The 18,369-nt window shown below is 56.6% G+C and overlaps 1 protein-coding gene and 1 pseudogene across 9 annotated transcripts in view; one reads left to right on the top strand and one right to left on the bottom strand.

Moving 5' to 3' along the window:
- Positions 1–14,918, top strand: part of KCP (kielin cysteine rich BMP regulator) — a 46,196-nt gene extending 31,278 nt beyond the window's left edge. For 4 of the 9 annotated variants that reach the window (XM_061414643.1, XM_061414644.1, XM_061414642.1 and 1 more), the window contains 24 exons: positions 476–649; positions 769–851; positions 1,000–1,093; positions 1,182–1,370; positions 1,694–1,864; positions 2,595–2,771; positions 3,438–3,523; positions 3,778–3,868; positions 3,996–4,078; positions 4,148–4,241; positions 6,239–6,412; positions 6,671–6,753; positions 7,352–7,472; positions 9,790–9,869; positions 10,066–10,165; positions 10,675–10,763; positions 11,062–11,164; positions 11,262–11,404; positions 11,659–11,831; positions 11,940–12,051; positions 12,143–12,244; positions 13,454–13,618; positions 14,046–14,352; positions 14,497–14,918. In XM_061414643.1, the coding sequence (XP_061270627.1) occupies positions 476–649; positions 769–851; positions 1,000–1,093; positions 1,182–1,370; positions 1,694–1,864; positions 2,595–2,771; positions 3,438–3,523; positions 3,778–3,868; positions 3,996–4,078; positions 4,148–4,241; positions 6,239–6,412; positions 6,671–6,753; positions 7,352–7,472; positions 9,790–9,869; positions 10,066–10,165; positions 10,675–10,763; positions 11,062–11,164; positions 11,262–11,404; positions 11,659–11,831; positions 11,940–12,051; positions 12,143–12,244; positions 13,454–13,618; positions 14,046–14,352; positions 14,497–14,765 (3,263 nt within the window). In that variant the 3' untranslated portion in view covers positions 14,766–14,918. Of the gene's footprint in view, positions 1–475; positions 650–768; positions 852–999; positions 1,094–1,181; positions 1,371–1,693; positions 1,865–2,594; positions 2,772–3,437; positions 3,524–3,777; positions 4,079–4,147; positions 4,242–6,081; positions 6,413–6,670; positions 6,754–7,351; positions 7,473–9,789; positions 9,870–10,065; positions 10,166–10,674; positions 10,764–11,061; positions 11,165–11,261; positions 11,405–11,658; positions 11,832–11,939; positions 12,052–12,142; positions 12,245–13,453; positions 13,619–14,045; positions 14,353–14,496 lie in introns of those variants that run through there. The other 5 variants (XR_009736022.1, XR_009736023.1, XM_061414647.1 and 2 more) reach the window with 5 other exon arrangements.
- A 719-nt stretch (positions 14,919–15,637) lies between these two features.
- LOC133246397 (2-iminobutanoate/2-iminopropanoate deaminase-like) lies at positions 15,638–17,997 on the bottom strand (annotated as a pseudogene).
- Between the last annotated feature and the right edge of the window lie 372 nt (positions 17,998–18,369).

Raw genomic sequence — 18,369 nt, 5'->3', positions numbered from 1 at the left:
TTACTACACCCACCCTTCTCTCCCATCTTGTACTACTTCCTCTTCCACTGCCCGCACACCCGGATCTCGTGTAACTACCTGTACAAGACGGGTTCAGATGACAAGTGTTCAAGTTTTCCATACCATAGGCTGGGAGCTGGGATGTGGTGTGCCCTGATCCCTGCCCACATGGAGAGTGTGCGGGGCGCAAATCACAAACACAGGCAGGCACGTGCACTCGCCCTACAGCTCTTCACCCTCAGAGGCACACACATCTGCCTGCAGGTAAAGGGACTACACACATACACACACGCGCGTGTGCTCACAGAGATACCCTTGCGTGTGTACAGCCCCTCCTCCCCCTCTCACTCCATGGGGACAGCTTCTAAGTGGCACTTCTGCAGTGGCTCTGGACTCAAGGCGGGAGGGGCTGTCAGTCTGCTCCTTGCGCTGTCTCTGTGCCCCCATCGTGCCCACCCCCCACCCCACTGTGCAGACTGCGTCCTGGAGAAACAGGTGTTTTTGGACGGTGAACGCTTCTCGCACCCCCGAGATCCCTGCCAGGAATGCCAGTGCCGGGAAGGCCATGCCCACTGCCAACCCCGGCTCTGCCCCCGGACCTCCTGTGCCCACCCGCTGCCTGGTGTCTGTTGCCAGAACAACTGCAATGGTGAGGCGAGCAGAATAGGGGGTGGTTTCTGGGATTGCTTGGCCTTTAGGTCTGGAGAGGGCAGCGTGCCCTTGGGGGAGGAGGGCCTCCCCTGGGCCTCTAGCTGCCCTCTCCTCCAGGTTGTGCCTTTGGTGGGAAAGAGTACCCCAACGGGGCCGACTTCCCCCACCCCTCCGATCCCTGCCGTCTGTGTCACTGTCTGGTGAGTCTGCCATACGGATGGGAGGAGGAGTCGGGGGAGGGAGGGTGGGGCTTGGGGAGACCAGGAAGGTCAGCCAAGATCAGGGTGGAAAGGCGTGGGGGCTCCTCCACCTCCTACGCTAACTGGCCCTGGACTGGTCCACCTGCAGGGAGGCACTGTGCAGTGCCTGGCGCGCCGCTGCCCACCCTTGCCCTGCCCAGAGCCGGTCCTGCTGCCCAGAGAGTGCTGCCCACGGTGCCCAGGTAGGCACTGCGCCCCTCGCCACCTCTCCAGGCTGGATCCCCTCCACAGCTTGTCCCCAGCCCTGCTGATGGAGGCTCTCCCCTGCAGCTGCCCCCTCGGGCTGCCCCCGGCCAGGGGGCTTGGTCCCTGCCCACCACCAGGAGCACTTCTCCCCGCCCGACGACCCCTGCCGCCGCTGCCTCTGCCTGGACGGCTCGGTGTCCTGCCGGAGACTGCCCTGCCCTCCCGTGCCCTGCACCCACCCGCACCAGGGGCCCTGCTGCCCCTCCTGTGACGGTAACGCCCTGGTCATCCCCCTCCCTGCCCTGTCCCCCCTTCTTCCAACTCCACCCCTCGCCTTCTTGGTGCCCCTCTTCCTCCACGCCCCTCTTTATCTCCAGGAGGATGCCACCTCCTCTCCCCACTTCCTCCTGGCCTGCCCCTCCCACATCGGGGTTCTCACTAAGAAAATGGGGAAACAGTGCCCACCTGATCCACAGGGCCTGGCAGGGTGGGGGGTGGTCTCCGGGATGGCTTGGCCTCTAGGGCTGGGAGGGCAGCATGCCCTGGTAATGCGCCTGGTACTCCACGAGCCCCCAGCCTCTCACCTGTCCCACTAGGCTGCCTGTACCAGGGGAAGGAGTTCACCAGCGGGGAGCGCTTCCCTTCGCCCACTGCCAGATGTCATATCTGCCTCTGCTGGGAGGGCAGCATCAGCTGTGAGCCCAGGGCCTGTGCACCTGCCCAGTGCCCCTTCCCTGCCCAGGGTGACTGCTGCCCTGCCTGTGATGGTGAGGGGAAGGGACTGGGGGGTGGGCTGGGAGGGCAGGCTCAAAGTCTTCTTTACTGCCCAGAGCGCATGCTAAGTCACTTCAGTCATGTCCGACTCTTTGCGACCCCATGGATTGTAGCCTGCCAGGCTTCTCTGTCCATGGGATTTTCCAGGCAAGAATACTGGAGTGGGTTGCCATTTCCTTCTCCAGGGGATCTTCCTAACCCAGAGGTCAAACTCAGGTCTCCTGCACTGCAGGCAGATTCTTTACCATCTGAGCCCCGAGGGAAGCCCCTTTACTGCCCTCAGTTCAGTCACTCAGTCATGTCCAACTCTTTGTAATCCCTTGGACTGCAGCACACCAGACTTGCCTGTCCATCACCAACTCCCGGAGCTTTCTCAAACTCATGTCCATAGACTCAGTGATGCCATCCAATTTACTGCCCTGGTATGGGTCAAAGATATTTATTATTATAAGAAAAAAAGCCCTGGACTAAATTCTAGGTGGATTTTCCCTATAGACTGCACAGGGGGCTTCTTTGCAGACCAAAGGGGAGAAAGTCTGTCCTTTGGCCAGTCCATCCACCCCCCTGCACAGCCCCCTCCACTGCCAGCACTTAGCCCTGCCCCTTGCCCCCAGGTGCCCTTTGAGCCCTTGAACTCAGGCCAGGTCCAAGCTCAGAGTCAGATGACCGGTCTCCTCTCTGATTTCCACTCCTCCACCTTGGCCTCCCTGTTCTCTCTTGAAGGCTGTGAGTATCTGGGGGAGTCCTACCTGAGTGGCCAGGAGTTCCCAGATCCCCGCGAGCCCTGCAACCTGTGTACCTGCCTCGGAGGCTTCGTGACCTGTGGCCGCCGGCCCTGTGAGCCCCTGGGCTGCAGCCACCCACTCACCCGAGCTGGGCACTGCTGCCCGACCTGCCAGGGTAGACCTGCCCTCCCACTGCCCCTGTCAGTGGGTCTGGTCACTGTCACCCTCCCCTGAGACAGCCTCACAGCAAGCCCACACCCTGGATTCTCCTTGGGTTCCTCACCCCATTCTCAGCCTCCTCTGGGTCTCTGCTGTCACCTCACGCTGACTGTCGTACTCACCAAATACGCAGAAGGTCTGTGTGGCCAAACCTTCACGTCTTTTGGCTGTCACCCTGCCTCCCTCAAACATGTCATGAGGCTAGAAGCCGTTCAGTGATTCCCACAGCCCTTGAATCACCCAACACGCCCAGCACCTTCCTTCCCTCCTGGCTTCCTTCATCCACCCTCCCAAGCCCAGCCCACCTTCATTTCCAGGTGCCCCTCCCTCACATCCGCCTCCCACCCTGGCCTGTGCTCTGCAATCTTACTCTGTCCTCCCCCGCTTCACGCACACAAGTCTCTCCACCGTGGTCTGGCCGAAGTCTTTCCTCCCGTCCCTCCCCTTCCCAGCCATTCACCTCTCCCTTTCGGACTGTAGCTAAGCTTTGGTAGAGGACCCCAGGCCCGGCTGTGGTGTGTGGCCCGGTGTGTGTGTGTGTGTGTGTGTGTGTGTGTGTGAGTGGGTGGGTGGAAGGCTCCGCTGATTGCAGCCCCTTCCACTGCATTCCCTTTTCTCCCAGGATGCCTCTATCATGGCGTCACTGCTGCCCCTGGAGAGACCCTTCCTGACCCACTAGACCCCACCTGCTCGCTCTGCACCTGCCAGGTGAGGTGGCCCTCTGGGGGCTTGGGAACCCTTCATCCCTTGATCCTCCTCTCTGGCAAGAAAAAAAGGTTGTTCCTCCTCCCGGGCTGCACTCTGCCTGTGACATCCACTGGGAGCAGGATTGGGTTCAGGTCTGCCGGGGCCAGGGGAGGGGGTCAGTACAGGTACTCCCCACGGAGGGGCCGTGTGCAGCCCTGTTTGAGGGTGTGATGATACGGGGGTCGGGATGTGGCCGGGCGACCTCTCTCCCCCAGGAAGGCTCCATGCGCTGCCAGAAGAAGCCGTGTCCTCCAGCTCTCTGCCCTCGCCCGTCTTCAGGACCCTGCTTCTGCCCCATGTGCCACAGTGAGCACACACGCCTGCCCCCACGCGCTTCTCTGCCCCTCCTCCCTCCCTCTCTGCCAGGCCTGAGGTGGGACCGGGCAAGGTGGCTCGACCCTGCACCCTCACCCAGGACACGTGTCGCCCACAGGCTGCCTCTCTCAGGGCCAGGAGCACCAGGACGGGGAGGAGTTCGAGGGGCCCACAGGCAGCTGTGAGCGCTGTCTCTGTCAGGTGTGGCAGGGAGGTGGCCGAGGGGCTGGGGGCGGGGGGAGCAGGCCACTGAGCCTGCCTCTCCCACAGGCCGGCCAGGTCAGCTGTGTGCGGCAGCACTGCCCACCCCTGTCCTGCCCGCTCCAGGTCACGGAGCCGGGGAGCTGCTGTCCTCGCTGCAGAGGTGCGCCGGGCTGATGGGGGCTGCCCCCTTGTTTCCGTTGCTGGGTCCCGTGTCCCTCCATCTGCCCCACCGCCCTCCCCTCAGCTCTCCTCCAGCCTTTCCACCTCCCTGTCCACCCTTCTGGCCTGCCCACACCTCAGGACTTGAGCTCTCACCATGCCCACCTTCATCTCTTCCTTCCTGTTCCTGCCCCTGGCCTGCCCAGCCCATTTCTCCTTCTAGATTCTTACTGGAATATCCTCAAAGCTATCCTGTTCCTAACCACACCCCATTCATATCAGTTCAGTTCAGTTCAGTCGCTCAGTTGTGTCCGACTCTTTGCGACCCCATGAACCGCAGCATACCAGGCCTCCCTGTCCATCACCAACTCCCAGAATTTACTCAGACTCATGTTCATTGAGTCAATGATGCCATCCAGCCATCTCATCCTCTGTTGTCCCCTTCTCCTCCTGCCTTCAATCTTTCCCAGCATCAGTGTCTTTTCCAATGAGTCAGTTAGTTGCATCAGGTGGCCAAAGTATTGGAGTTTCAGCTTCAGCATCAATCCTTCCAATGACTATTTAGGACTGATTTCCAGGCTGTCACTGTTTCCATTTCCCCATCTATTTGCCATGAAGTGATGGGATCAGATGCCATGATCTTAGTTTTCTGAATGTTGAGTTTTAAGCCAACTTTTTCACTCTCCTCTTTCACTTTCATCAAGAGGCTCTTTAGTTCTTCTTCGCTTTCTGCCATAAGTGTGGTGTCATCTGCATATCTGAGGTTGTTGATATTTCTCCCAGGAATCTTGATTCTAGCTTGTGCTTCATCCAGTCTAGCATTTCTCATGATGTACTCTGCATACAAGTTAAATAAGCAGGGTGACAATATACAGCCTTGATGTACTCCTTTCCCAATTTGGAACCAGTTTGTTGTTCCATGTCCTTCTAACTGTTGCTTCTTGACCTGCATACAGATTTCTCAGGAGGCAGGTCAGGTGGTCTGGTATTCCCGTCTGTTTAAGAATTTTCCACAGTTTGTTGTGATCCACACAGTCAAAGGCTGTGGTTCATAATGGTACTCATGATAGTTAACATTTGTTGAGTATACACCATGTGCCAGACTCTGAGTTAGGCACTTTATACACACCATCTCATCAGGTAGGTATTATGATTAATTATTTCCATTTTACAGGTGAGAAAACTGAGGTACAGAGAGTTAGCATAACTTACCCGTGGTCACTTAGCAAGTAGGTGGCAGAGTCAAGATTTGTATCTAGGCTGCCTGGTTCTAGAATAGGGGTCTTTTTTAGCCTATGAAGAAGACCCTAACCCCATACACTGCCCCAAATGGTATAAGAACCATGAGTATCTGCTTGGCCTGGGAGGTAGGCAGGACAGAAGAAACCTCCATTTAATGGGTAAGGAAATTGAGGCTTGGAGAGATGGAGTTACCTTGGGCACATGGCTAGTGATGGAACCTTTCATTCATCCTGTGCATGCCTGCTAAGTCACTTCAGTCCTGTCCGACTCTTTGCAACCCCATGGATTGTAGCCTGCGAGGCTCTGTCCATGGGATTCTCCAGGCACAGATACTGGAGTGGGTTGCCATTTCCTCCTCCGAGAGATCTTCCAGACCCAGGGATCCACGCTGTGCCTCTTGTGTCTCCCGCATTGGCAGGCGGGTTCTTTACCACTAGTGTCACGTGTGTGTATCGCCCTCCTGCCGCAGGCCCGGTACTGCTGCTGGTGCTGGGCTGTGACGGGCAGCGCTTACTGCCGGGCTCGGGGTCTAGCAAGCAAGCAGAAACAGGATTAGAACCTGGGTGTTCTGACCCTGACCCAGTGTCTTTCCCCTCCAGCACACACAGGGGTTCTGTCCCAGCTTCCTACTCCAGCCCTGAAGAAGCCCCTCCTGGTTACCCACATGCCCTACTGACTACGCAGAGTGGGGCAGGGGATCGGGGCAGACATGCAGAACCCAGACTCAGAGCTCACCCCTGCCCACCTTGGACACAGGCTGCCTGTTTCATGGGGAGGAGCACCCCGAAGGCAGTAGCTGGAAGCCCCCTGACAGCCCCTGCTCCTCCTGCATGTGTCATGAGGGTGTCATCACCTGTGCCCGCATCCAGTGTGTCACCTCCTGTGCCCAGCCCCACCAGGGGCCCAGTGACTGCTGCCCTCGGTGCTCTGGTATGCCCTCGATGCCTGGGGAGGGGTGAGGCGGGGGGTGGCAAGGAGGCAGAACCAGTCAGCATCTCCCTGCCATTGCCCTGGGCTGGGTGGCCCCCGTTCTTACACACACTCCAATCTCTGAGGTTGGGGGGTCCAAGGGGCAGAGAACCCCCCCCCATGGCATGGCGGCCAGTCTGAAAGTTCCCTGGTTCTGTTCTACTCTTACCCCACCCCACCCGTACCCCCCCAACCCCCCAACCTTCACCCTCCAACAAGACTGTGAGCATGAGGGTCGGAAGTATGAGCCAGGAGAGAGCTTCCAGCCCGGTGCAGACCCCTGCGAAGTCTGCGTCTGTGAGGTAGGGGAGGGCACCGTGGAGGGGCAGCCTGGACACTGTGGGGAGCAGGCACTGTGGGGTCAGGGACAGGCGTGTGTCCCTGAGGCCAGGGAGTGAGGCAGGGGCTTCGGGTGAAGGGCCAACAGGGCCAGGAAGTCTGGGGTTGTGGGGCAGGCAGTGTGTAGGCCCGCCCGGCTGGAGTGGAGGGTGGTGTGGGTAGAAATCTGGGGGGAGGCACCTGGGAAGTGGTCGGGGACCCTATCGGGAGAAGTCTGTTTGAAAGCACGGTGAGCCAATGGAAGGGTTTTGAGCAGGCAAATGACGTCATGGATCAGGAGATTAGGCAGTGGGACTGAGGAGGGAAGATGCCCTGAGCTTGCAGAAGGCTCAAAGGTCACAGAAAGGCTCACGCCCAAGTGACTATAGGAGCAGGCACCCCATAGGTCACCTCTGAGGATTGGGGCGGGGGGTGAGGGGCAAGTCTGGGGAGAGGTTGAATCTCTCTGCAGACGGGAGTCTGACCTGCACAAGGCAGACAAGAGGTGCCTGGAGTCTAGGGGAAAGGGGGCGGCTCTTGGCTTCCGTGGCCCGGACCCCAACCCTCTGCTCTCTCGTTCAGCTGCAGCCCGAAGGGACACCCAGCCTGCGCTGTCACCGGCGGCAGTGCCCCCACCTAGCGGGCTGCCCCACCAGCCAGCTCCTGACCCCAGGGCCCCAGCAGTGCTGCCCCACCTGTGCCGGTGAGTCCCCGGACTGGGGGGAGGCCAAGAGGGCAGGGCTGCCATCCCCCAGAGTGACACCAGAAGGGCCAGCCAGCTCTCCTCCACAGTCCCAGCCCCTTCCTCAGTCCAGTGGGTTGTTCTAGAAGCCCACACCCTAGCCAGTGAGACCTGTACGGCCCTAAGGGGAAACCAGGGAAACTAACTGTTGCTGGGAGAAATATCAATAACCTCAGATACACAGGTGACACCACCCTTATGGCAGAAAGTGAAGAGGAACTAAAGAGCCTCCTGATGAAAGTGAAAAAGGAGAGTGAAAAAGGTGGCTTAAAGCTCAACATTCAAAAAACTAAGATCATGGCATCTGGTCCCATCACTTCATGGGAAATAGATGGGAAAACAATGGAAACAGTGACAGACTTTATTTTCTTGGGTTCCAAAATCACTTCAGTTACTATCTGCAGTGATTTTGGAACCCAAGAAAATGAAATTAAAAGACGCTTGCTCCTTGGAAGAAAAGCTATGACAAACCTAGATAACATATTAAAAAGCAGAGACATTATTTTGCCAACAAAGGTCTGTCTAGTCAAAGTTATGGTTTTTCCAGTAGTCATGTATGGATGTAAGAGTTAGACTATAAAGAAAGGCTGAGTGTCGAAAAATTGATGCTTTTGAACTGTGGTGTTGGAGAAGACTGTTGAGAGTCCCTTGGGCTGCAAGGAGATCCAACCAGTCAATCCTAAAGGAAATCAATCCTGAATATTCATTGGAAGGACTGAATGAAGGAAGAAGCTGAAGCTGAAGCTCCAATACTTTGGCCACCTGATTCAAAGAACTGACTCATTGGAAAAGATGCTAATGCTGGGAAAGATTGAAGGCAGGAGGAGAAGGGGATGACAGAGGATGAGACGGTTGGATGGCATCACAGACTCGATGGACATGAGTTTGAGCAAGATCTGGGGGTCGGTAAAGGACAGGGAAGCCTGGCGTGCTGCAGTCCATGGGGTCACAAAGAGTCAGACACAACTGAGTGACTGAACTGAACTGAGCTGAAGCCTGCCGCCTCTTGTCCAGCAGGTGGTGCTACAGGTTTGCAGTTGTGCAGGCTGCTGGCTTGTTGAGGGCAGGGATCTTAGGACCAGAGGGGCACTGGGTGGTCCAGCTACAGAGGTGGGGAGAGCTATCCTTACCAACACCTGCTAGAATGTGCTGTTGGGGGAGAGAAAAATAATAATACTTATTAAGCACCTACTGTATGCCATGTACTGCTGCTGTTGTTCAGTCGCTCAGTCGTGTCTGACTATCTGGACTGCAGCACGCCAGGCTTCCCTGTCCTTCACCATTTCCCAGAGCTTGCTCAAACTCATGCCAAGTCAGTGATGCCAATCAACCATCTCGTTCTCTGTCATCCCCTTCTCCTTCTGCCATCAATCTTTCCCAGCATCAGGGTCTTTATTAATGAGTCCTTCCAGTGAACACCCAGGGCTGATCTCCTTTAGGATGGACTGGTTAGATCTCCTTGCAGCCCAAGGGACTCTCAACAGTCTTCTCCAACACCACAGTTCAAAAGCATCAGACTTTAAGGTGCTCGGCCTTCTTTATAGTCCAACTCTTGCATCCACACATGACTACTGGAAAAAACCTAGCTTTGGCTAGATAGACCTTTGTTGGCAAAGTAATATCTCTGCTTTTTAATATGCTGTCTAGGTTTGTCATAGCTTTTCTTCCAAGGAGCAAGCATCTTTTAATTTCCTGGCTGCAGTCACCATCCGCAGTGATTTTGGAACCTAAGAAAATTTAAAGTCCGTCACTATTTCCATTCTTATTAAGCACCTACTGTATGCCACGCACTGTACTTGGTGCTTTTAATAAACAGGTTTCACATTTAATTCTCACAGTTACAGTGACAAGGAATTTTACAGATGAAGAAATTGAAGTTCAGAGAAATTGATTAATTTGCCAAAAATGGCACAGGCTCTGAGTGCTGGAGCCAGGATTGGACCTGGGGTACCTGGCTCATTGTGCTTCCTTCCAGACAAAATGATCAGAAGTGGGAGGGGCAGGCCAGGCAGCCCCATGGTCCTTAGCGACCTCAGGCTGAGGAAGCCACACTTTTTTCCAGGCCCCCCATCCTAGCAGAGTTCCTTGTCAAAAGTCCAAACTTTTCTTGGCTGAAACAAAAGGAAAAAGGATTTATCTTCCCTGGAGTGATGGTGTCAGGGCTATAAGTATATCCTGGGCTCAAGAAATCCTGGGGCACAGTAAGGGGGCAGGCGGTCAATGGGGCTTTCGTCCCTGCTCCCCCAGCATCTCCCATACTGCATTCTTGTCTTCACAGAGGCGCTGAGCCACTGCACAGAGCACCTGCTGGGGTCTGAGTTGACCCCACCAGACCCCTGCTACAGCTGCCAGTGCCAGGTGAGCCCTCTTTCCTTGGGGACTCCTCCAGCCCCCTCTTTTTCCTCCTCTGTTGCTGTGACTCCTCTCTTTAGCACCTCCAGGCTTCCCAATCACCCCAGCAACATTCACCCACTTATCCTGAATGTCACATTCCACCTAGCCCCTGCGCCTTCCCTGCGGTTTCTTCCTGTGCTGTTCCTATGCCCTTCCATAGGACCTGACTTGGCTCTGCATTCACCGGGCCTGTCCTGAGCTCAGCTGTCCCCTGCCTGAACGCTACATACCCCCTGGGAGCTGCTGCCCCGTGTGCCAGGGTTCGTGCCCAGTTTTGCTCTGCATCCTCAGGACATGAGCCAGGAGGGAGACAGGAGGCGTGGTCTATGGGCCAAGTGGGCAACCTGGGGTGTGCACTCCGAATGCAGGCTTTGTTCTTTTATAGAAACGGAGGGCTGTTCGTTAGAGGAGGGACCCGTGACATGGAGGGAGGCAGGGAATGGAGCCTGGATTCTCCAGGGCCGGCCAGAGGCTTGTCAGGGGGCTCAGGGACCCCAGGCCCACTTAGCAGGGCATCGCACTGCTGAGCTGGCAGTCAGACCAGAGAAAGTCCCAGCCTCTGGCTCTTTCAGTATCCTGGACGCTCTGGATATCCTGGGCGCTGGCGTAAGGTCTGCCATTTAGTCGGCCATGGTGCTGCTGGTTGAAGAAATTAACACCCTGAGGGTACTAATTGGATGGGGTGGGCACCGTCCTGCCCTGGGCCTTCAGGGTGAGCTCATGCAGCCAGAATGACAGTGCTTCCCCATCCCCATTTCTTTGTCCTCAGACTGTGTGGTGGAGGCTGCGGGCCGGACAGCGGTGGATGGAGAGAGCTGGAGGGACCCCAGCAACGCCTGTGTCACGTGCACCTGCCTTGTGAGCTGGGGGAGGGGGGTGGGGGGTGGAGAACCTTACAGGCAAAAGTGAAGGGCCTCAGGACACTGGACCAGAGAACATGGGGTCTTCAAGGTAATTCGAAAAAGGCGCCCCCTCTGGGTGAGAGGGCAGAGGTACCCCTGTGTGAGGGCAAGCAGCTGAAGGTGATTTCACCCCCTACCTGAAGTGGGTGCCCTTATAGGAAAAGGGTTGCTTGCCCAGTCCCTGATGCAGAAGTGTGAGGTCAGGGACTCCAAACCCTACCGGAAGTCCCTAGAGCAATGACGTTTGTCCTCAGCGGGGCCATGTGGAGTGCCGCCTGGAGGAGTGCCAGGCGCTCACCTGCCCTCGCGGCTGGGCGAAGGTGCGGGAGGCTGGCAGGTGCTGTGAGAGGTGCCAAGGTGCGGGCCAGGGCCATGGGGCTGGGGGTCGGGGGCGCGGAGCGAGACCCAACGTGAGGGACGGGCATCTGACTCTCGCCACTTCCCGTCCCCTCAGCCCCCGCCCCGTCGTGCGCGCACCAGGGCCGGCAGGTGGCCTCCGGGGAGCGCTGGGACGTGGACGCCTGCACCAACTGCTCCTGCATGGCAGGCACCGTGCGCTGCCAGAGCCAGCGCTGCCCGCCGCTCTCCTGTGGGCCCGTGAGTGCAGGGTCTGGGGCGGTGGGATGGGTGAGCACGTGGCGCGGCCCACCTGGAGCACCGGGGAAGTAGGAGACCGGGCTCGCCCGGGTCGTGCAGTGTCTGACATGGCCACGAGGTGGCGTCCTGACCTCCGCCAGCAGGAGCTCGGGAGCCAGGGAGCCTCCCCGGAGATGCTCGGTCCTCCGGGGAGGCTCAGCGCGGGGCCCGGCCGGGAGCGCGGCGTGTCTGACCGTGTGCGGGGCGGAGGCCAGGACGAGGCCCCCGCCCTGAGTCCCGGCAGCTGCTGTCCTCGCTGCCTGCCCCGGCCCGCTTCCTGCATGGCCTTCGGAGACCCTCATTACCGCACCTTCGACGGCCGCCTGCTGCACTTCCAGGGCAGCTGTAGCTACGTGCTGGCCAAGGACTGCCGTGGCGGGGACTTCAGGTGCGCCGCTCCCTCTGCCTTTCTCCCTGCCCGCTCCCTCTGCCTTTCTCCCTGCCCGCCTCCCACACCCGGCCCTGCTGACCCCTGCAGCCTGCCTCCCACCTGCAGCGTGCACGTGACCAACGATGACCGGGGCCGGAGCGGCGTGTCCTGGACCCAGGAAGTGGCTGTGCTGCTGGGAGACGTGGCCGTGCGGCTGCTGCAGGACAGGGCGGTCACGGTCAGTAGAGCCAAGGATCCGGGGGCCGGTCGGTCAGCGCTGTCCCCTTCTCTGTCCCGACCTCGGTCCTCCTCCCACGTCCCTTCTCCAGGTGGACGGGCGCCCTGTGGCCTTGCCCTTCCTGCAGGAACTGCTGTTCTATGTAGAGCTTCGGGGACGCACGGTGGTGCTGCACTCCCAGCCAGGGCTCCAGGTGCGGCCGGGGCCAGTGCGGGGCAGGGGGCGCCTGTTCTGTAGGAGGGGTAATACCAACTACCTGCCAGGCCATGGGGCCAAGGAGCTGAGAGAGTTCTGCGGGATTCTAGGGGGAAGAGGAATCAGGGCTAGAGAACTCCAGGTGTGATGAAAGGAGTTCTGAGCCTGGTTTCCAGCCACCGATGTGCTGGGGCTCTTAGGCCATTACCTTAAGCCAGTCCTCTGAGTGAGTGAGTGAAGTTGCTCAGTCGTGTCGGACTCTTTGTGATCCCATGGACTGTAGCCTACCAGGCTCCTCCATCCGTGGAATTTTCCAGGCAAGAATACTGGAATGGGTTGCCATTTCCTTCTCTAGGGGATCTTCCCTACCCAGAGATCGAACCCAGGTCTCCCACATTGCAGACAGACACTTTACCAACTGAGCCACCAGGGAAGCCAGTCCTCTGGGCTTCAGCTTTCCCATCCCTCAAGTGGGGGAAGCGGGGGGCAATGTCAACTACCCTCTCCTAGATGGTTTCAGAGATTCCAATTCCCATGTCAAAAAGTAATTCACTCCCTTGCCTCCAGCCACAAGCACATTTGTAAGTATACAAAATATGGCTTATCTACACTTAGGATGGGGCTTCCCAGTTGACACTAGTGGTAAAGAACGTGCCCGCCAATGCAGGAAACATAAAAGACACAGGTTTGATCCCTGAGTTGGGAAGATCTCCTGGAGGAGGGTATAGCAACCCACTCCAGTATTCTTGCCTAGAAAATCCCATGGACAGAGGAGCCTGGTGGGCTATAGTCCATGGGGGTCACACAAAGTCAGACATGACTGAAGCAACTTAGCACACACGAAAACTTAGGATACAGACTCTATTTGTGCTTTGTCCTCTGTAAGGCCTGAATGCCCGTGAGGGAGTGAATCTCTGGAAGTGGGTTGCATTTCACGGGGAAGCCTAGCTCAGGGATGATGACAGGAGAAGGTGCCCTCCTGAGGGAGCTGTGTTCACCTCTTCACATCTTCTGTGTTTGCCCAGGGCTGACACCGCAGGTGTCTTCCTGGCCTTGGCCAGAGCAAGCCTCCCTTTCCTGAGGCACTCCACCTGTCCTTTCTCCTCCCCTCCTGCAGGGGGCATGCTGACACACCACAGAGACGGGCCCTGGGCTTCCTGGGGCCCCTGGCTTTCTCCTGCTCTCCAGTCCCCACCTCTCTGCACAGGTGCTGTGGGATGGGCGGTCCCAGGTGGAGGTGAGAGTGCCTGGCTCCTACCGGGGCCACATGTGTGGGCTCTGCGGCAACTTCAATGGCTTTGCCCAGGATGACCTGCGGGACCCTGAGGAACTGCTCCGGTCCACTGAGGCTGCATTTGGGAATAGTTGGCAGGTGAGTTGCACAGAAGTGAGAGGTTGGGGGAGGCACAGTTGAGCCTGAGTCTCAGAGCAGCCCTCTGGTAAGGAAAGGAGGGGTTGGGCTTTGGGGCTTTCAGGAAGGTTTGGGGTCTTCTTGCCTGTTACAGTGCTGGGATGGGGGGGGCGCCTGTTGGAAGGGATCTCATCAACTGAATCCCCAAGGCCTGCTTCATCACTCACTGACTCTAAGTCTCGGACAAGACACTTAACTGCTCTGGGCCTTGATTTTACAATCTGTAAAATGGGGGAAAGGAAAAGTAGCTGATGCTTTCTTTGCTGTTCTTGTAAGGAAGTTTTTGAGACTACAACAAAACATTTGGTGCAAAGCTCTTGGAAGAACATAGCACACAAAGGTCAGCTGCCAGGCCGCTGACCTGATCAAGGCCGCCTTCCCCTTCTAGGTCCCAGAGGGCCCAGGACCTGGTCGGCCCTGTTCCAAGGGCCGTGAGGTGGATCCATGCCGGGCAGCAGGGTACCGTGCCAGGCGTGAGGCCAACGCCCGGTGTGCGGTGCTGAAGTCCACCCCGTTCAGCCGCTGCCATGCTGTGGTGCCACCAGACCCCTTCTTTGCCGCCTGCGTGTATGACCTCTGTGCTTGCGGGCCCGGTTCCTCCTCTGACGCCTGCCTCTGTGACGCCCTGGAAGCCTATGCTAGCCACTGTCGCCAGGCAGGGGTGACACCAGCCTGGCGGGGCCCCACACTCTGCGGTGAGGGGGTAGTGCCCAGTGCAAGCTGGGGAGAGGGTGACACGGAGGGCTCAAGTCTGGACAGGAAAGGTTCAGGGAGGGTTACGGGGTTGGGTGGGGAGCCTGGGGACTGGATGGTGATTCCTCCTTCCACTCTGCCCGCAGTGGTGGGCTGTCCCCTGGACCGCGGCTTCGTGTTTGATGAGTGTGGCCCACCCTGTCCCCGCACCTGCTTCAACAAGCACGTCCCCCTGGGGGAGCTGGCAGCTCACTGCGTGCGGCCCTGCATCCCCGGCTGCCAGTGCCCAGCGGGCCTGGTGGAGCACGAGGCCCACTGTATCTCACCTGAGGCCTGCCCCTCTGTCCTGCTCACTGGGGACCAGCTGCCCAGCACTCCGCGCAACCCCAGCCAGGAGCTTCAGGGGCCAACCTGAGCCCGGACGACACTGACCAGGACTCATCCGGACATGAAGTCTCCTTTTGGCGAGCACCTCCCGCCCGAGCTGGGTGCTGGGAGGCTGGGCGTGGCTCCCACAAAGACCCCAGCTGTGTTGCATCGGAAACAGTAAACTCAGGGTCCACCCTAAGGTTTCCTTGTGTGTATGTGTGCTTCCTCCTGGTGCTGGGGTGGTGGGGGAGCTGTTTGCAATGTGGGGTCCAGAGGTCAGTGTCCAAGAATTGGGGTGGTGGCAGCTGTGGGGACTCAGGCCCAGACCGTACACACTCCCTGAGCCTGCATCCCTGGGCTGCCCTGCCTGCCACACCCTGGGCTGCCTGGGAAACCCTGCTGTGGGCAAGAGGAGGACCCAGGAGTCCCATCCCAGCCCTGTGCTTACATGTCGTAGGCACAGCCTGTGGCCCCTCTGCGGGGGCTTCTGTGGATCCTTGTGCAATCGTGCAGGGGCTGAGGAGCCCGGAGAAGGGAGTCAGTCCCCACATCGCATCCCCTTTCCTCGTGGTTTTGGGGATATTGAGAGCTCAGGCACCCTGTGGGCCACTCTAAGATCTGGTGACACAGGGACCCTGCGCCTGGGGTGAGGAACGGGAAAACAGTATGTATGTGATGACATGCAGACCCATGAGGGACTACACACACAGACCCTCAGAAGCCCAGATAAATCCACGCACGCACCCCGTGTGTGTTCACAGCTACACCCACCCCTGATGGACATGCGGGAAGGGGACACGCGTGCAACTTTCAAAGACATCCTTATAGGAAAAAGAACTTGGGAGTCTGAAATTGAAAAAAAAAGTCTTTTTTGACAAGAAAAGTCTCTTTTCGAAGAGAACTCTTAATTCTCTCTGCCACCTATCAGCTGTGTGATCTTGGTGTTTTAGGGATCTTAGCTAAACAATTGGGGTTGGGGGACTCAGTTCTCTTGGTGGGGCCCCCAGTATTCCAACAGGGTTGAAGGGAGAGCCAGCTGAACTGAGACTCCGTGCCTGCTTGTTCAGCCCGCTTCTGCTGGGGCCCCTTTCAGGGAGCTGTTCCAAGACTCAGGCAGGCCAGGATACTCCTGACAGCAGGGGAAGATGACAAACCGTCTCATATGCCCTTTCTCCCCCCTTGTCGTAACTTACGCAGTGTCCTCACCCATTTATCCCCTGTGTTGTGGGGAATAAACAGAATGACCACAGATGGTTTGGAGCAAGCACTAGGGAAGTGCGTTACAGTTCACACTTGGGACCACATTTTCCTGGAGCCTGTTTCTTGGGCTGTGTCTCCAGATGAGGGAGACAGTGCCCTGTGTTAGGGCAGCTTACTCTCTGGGGCCTGATCTTCTCATCTGTGGAATGGGGATGAAGATGATTCCAGTTGCTTCATAGAGTTGCTTCAAGAAAGGATCACACGTCCACAGCAGCATCTTGTGTCCTGGCATGCAGTAAGCTGTTGGGAGCTGCTGCCTGTCTGGGCATGTTGTTGTTCAGTCGCTAAGTCGTGTCTGACTCTTTGCGACCCCATGGACCGCAGTACACAAGGCTTCCCTATCCTTCCCCATCTCCCAGAGTTTGCTCAAACTTATGTCCATTGAGTTGGTGATGCCATCCAACCGTCTCATCTTCTGTTGTCTCCTTCTCCTCCTGCCTTCAATCTTTCCCAACATCAGGGTCTTTACCAATGAGTTGGCTCTCCGCATCAGGTGGCCAAAGTATTGGGTATATATCACATCTATAATGCAGTTGCAAGCTTCATATATACAATTTTTATTTTTTTAAATCTACAAGCTACTTTATTTCCATTAGAAAAATATTATCTCTATAAAATTTGGTCCAGTTTCTTCTCCTTTACCTCTACCATTCAAACTTTAATTTTACTCAAGTAAAAGCAGAATCACATATTTGACATAACAAAATACTTCACATCATTAAATTAAGAGTTTAATTGAATTAGGTGTGCTGATTCTTGTTCCGCGGGAATAGTAACTCATCTTTCCTGCATGTTATTTCCTTCTACTTTTATTTTTCTGAGTTAAGTAAGGTATGTCTGTTTTCCCACACCCAGCAATACAAGTGTTATAGAAATGTAATTTATAATATTGGTAACTAGACTCATCATTAATCTTCAATTCATGTTCAGTTCCCCTTATTATATGGTATTTTCATAGTATTTCAACCTTACACTTTCCAACAAATATTAAGCTATTAGTTAAAAAATATTATTAAAATTCCAGACTAAAGAACACTGGGCCCACTTAGAGTCATGCTATTGTGAGAGGTCCTTGCACAGCTATTGCTTTAATCTCAACACAGTCTCCTTTGGGCAAAGCAGCAACCTGGTAAGCAGCTCAAGCAGGAAAGCTACTCTGGAAATATTGTTTGTAGAGTCATTGACAGTATTGAAGTCATTTATGTCAGCCAGAAAAACAGTTGTTTTTACCACATTTGTGAAGTTGCAGCTTGCTGCTTTCAGAATTTCACCCATGTTTGTAAGAGCCTGTTTAGTCTCTTCTGCCACCCCTCCTGGCACAAGTTGTCCACTTGCAGGGTCCATGCCTAGGTGTTCTGAAATGTAAATGGTCCTGTCGACTAACACAGCCTGTGGGGACCAATGGCCACTGGGGCTTTCGCTGTGCTGATCACCCTTCTGATCAAAGATGACATGGCTAACCTTTTCCCTTGCTGCCCCTCGGAGACAACTATCCAGTATATGACTTACTCATGCCTCTCGGGACTTCATATATATAGTTGACATTTGAACAACATGAGTTTGAACTACACAGATGCACTTATACTCACAATTTTTTTCAGTGGTAAATACTACAGTACTCCACCATCCCCGATAGGTTGAATCCTCAGATATAGAGGGCGGATTGTAAGTTATATATGGATTTTTGACTGCAGCAAGGGTCGGGGCCGCTAACCCCTGTGTTGTTTAAGCATCAACTGTATACACAAAGCAGATGTTCACGCGGGGCTGCAAACGAGCACCCACACACACCTCTCTCTGTCAGAGTCACAGTCCTCACCCCACACTGCCACCCACGTGGCCAAGAAACCTGGATCCAAGTCAGGCCAGCGTCTCTATGAGACCTGGCTGAGGCCCAGGCCTGGCTCAGATGTCAGGGCCCTGCATTACTGAGCTCAGGAGCCTTTGTCTCCTTCTTCCCCCTGTCCCCAGCTCCTGGTCCTTCTCTTCTCCAGGAGCAGCAGGGAGTAGGATGGGGGACACCCTCCTAGGCCCCCAATTCCATGGAGCAGGCAGCCACCCTGGGGGACCTAGGGCTCCCTTGTAGCCCCAGGCAGGCCTTGGCCCTGTACCAGCACCTCTTCCGGTGCCCTGCAGGCCTAGACCAGCTCCAGGCTGCCCTGTGGCAGGTGAGGGCCACAGGGCACCATCTCTGAGAGGGCAGGTCTCCATGGGGTCTGATTCCACCTTGCCTTCCCAGGTGCAAGAGGGCCGAGCCTGCCCCTCGGTCCTGGAACTGCCCACCGTGCTGCTGCAGATGGAGCGGAGCCGGCGGGCCCAGGAGCAGGTAGGGGCTGACCAGCCAGGGGGTGAGGCAGAGGGTGGGGCGAGTGCCCCCTCACGTCCCGGCA

Source organism: Bos javanicus, chromosome 4, assembly GCF_032452875.1.
Source record: "Bos javanicus breed banteng chromosome 4, ARS-OSU_banteng_1.0, whole genome shotgun sequence".
NCBI classification, from domain to species: Eukaryota; Metazoa; Chordata; class Mammalia; order Artiodactyla; family Bovidae; genus Bos; species Bos javanicus.
The sequence above is the reverse complement of the archived record's forward strand: the minus strand, read 5'-3'. Positions and strand labels throughout refer to the sequence as shown.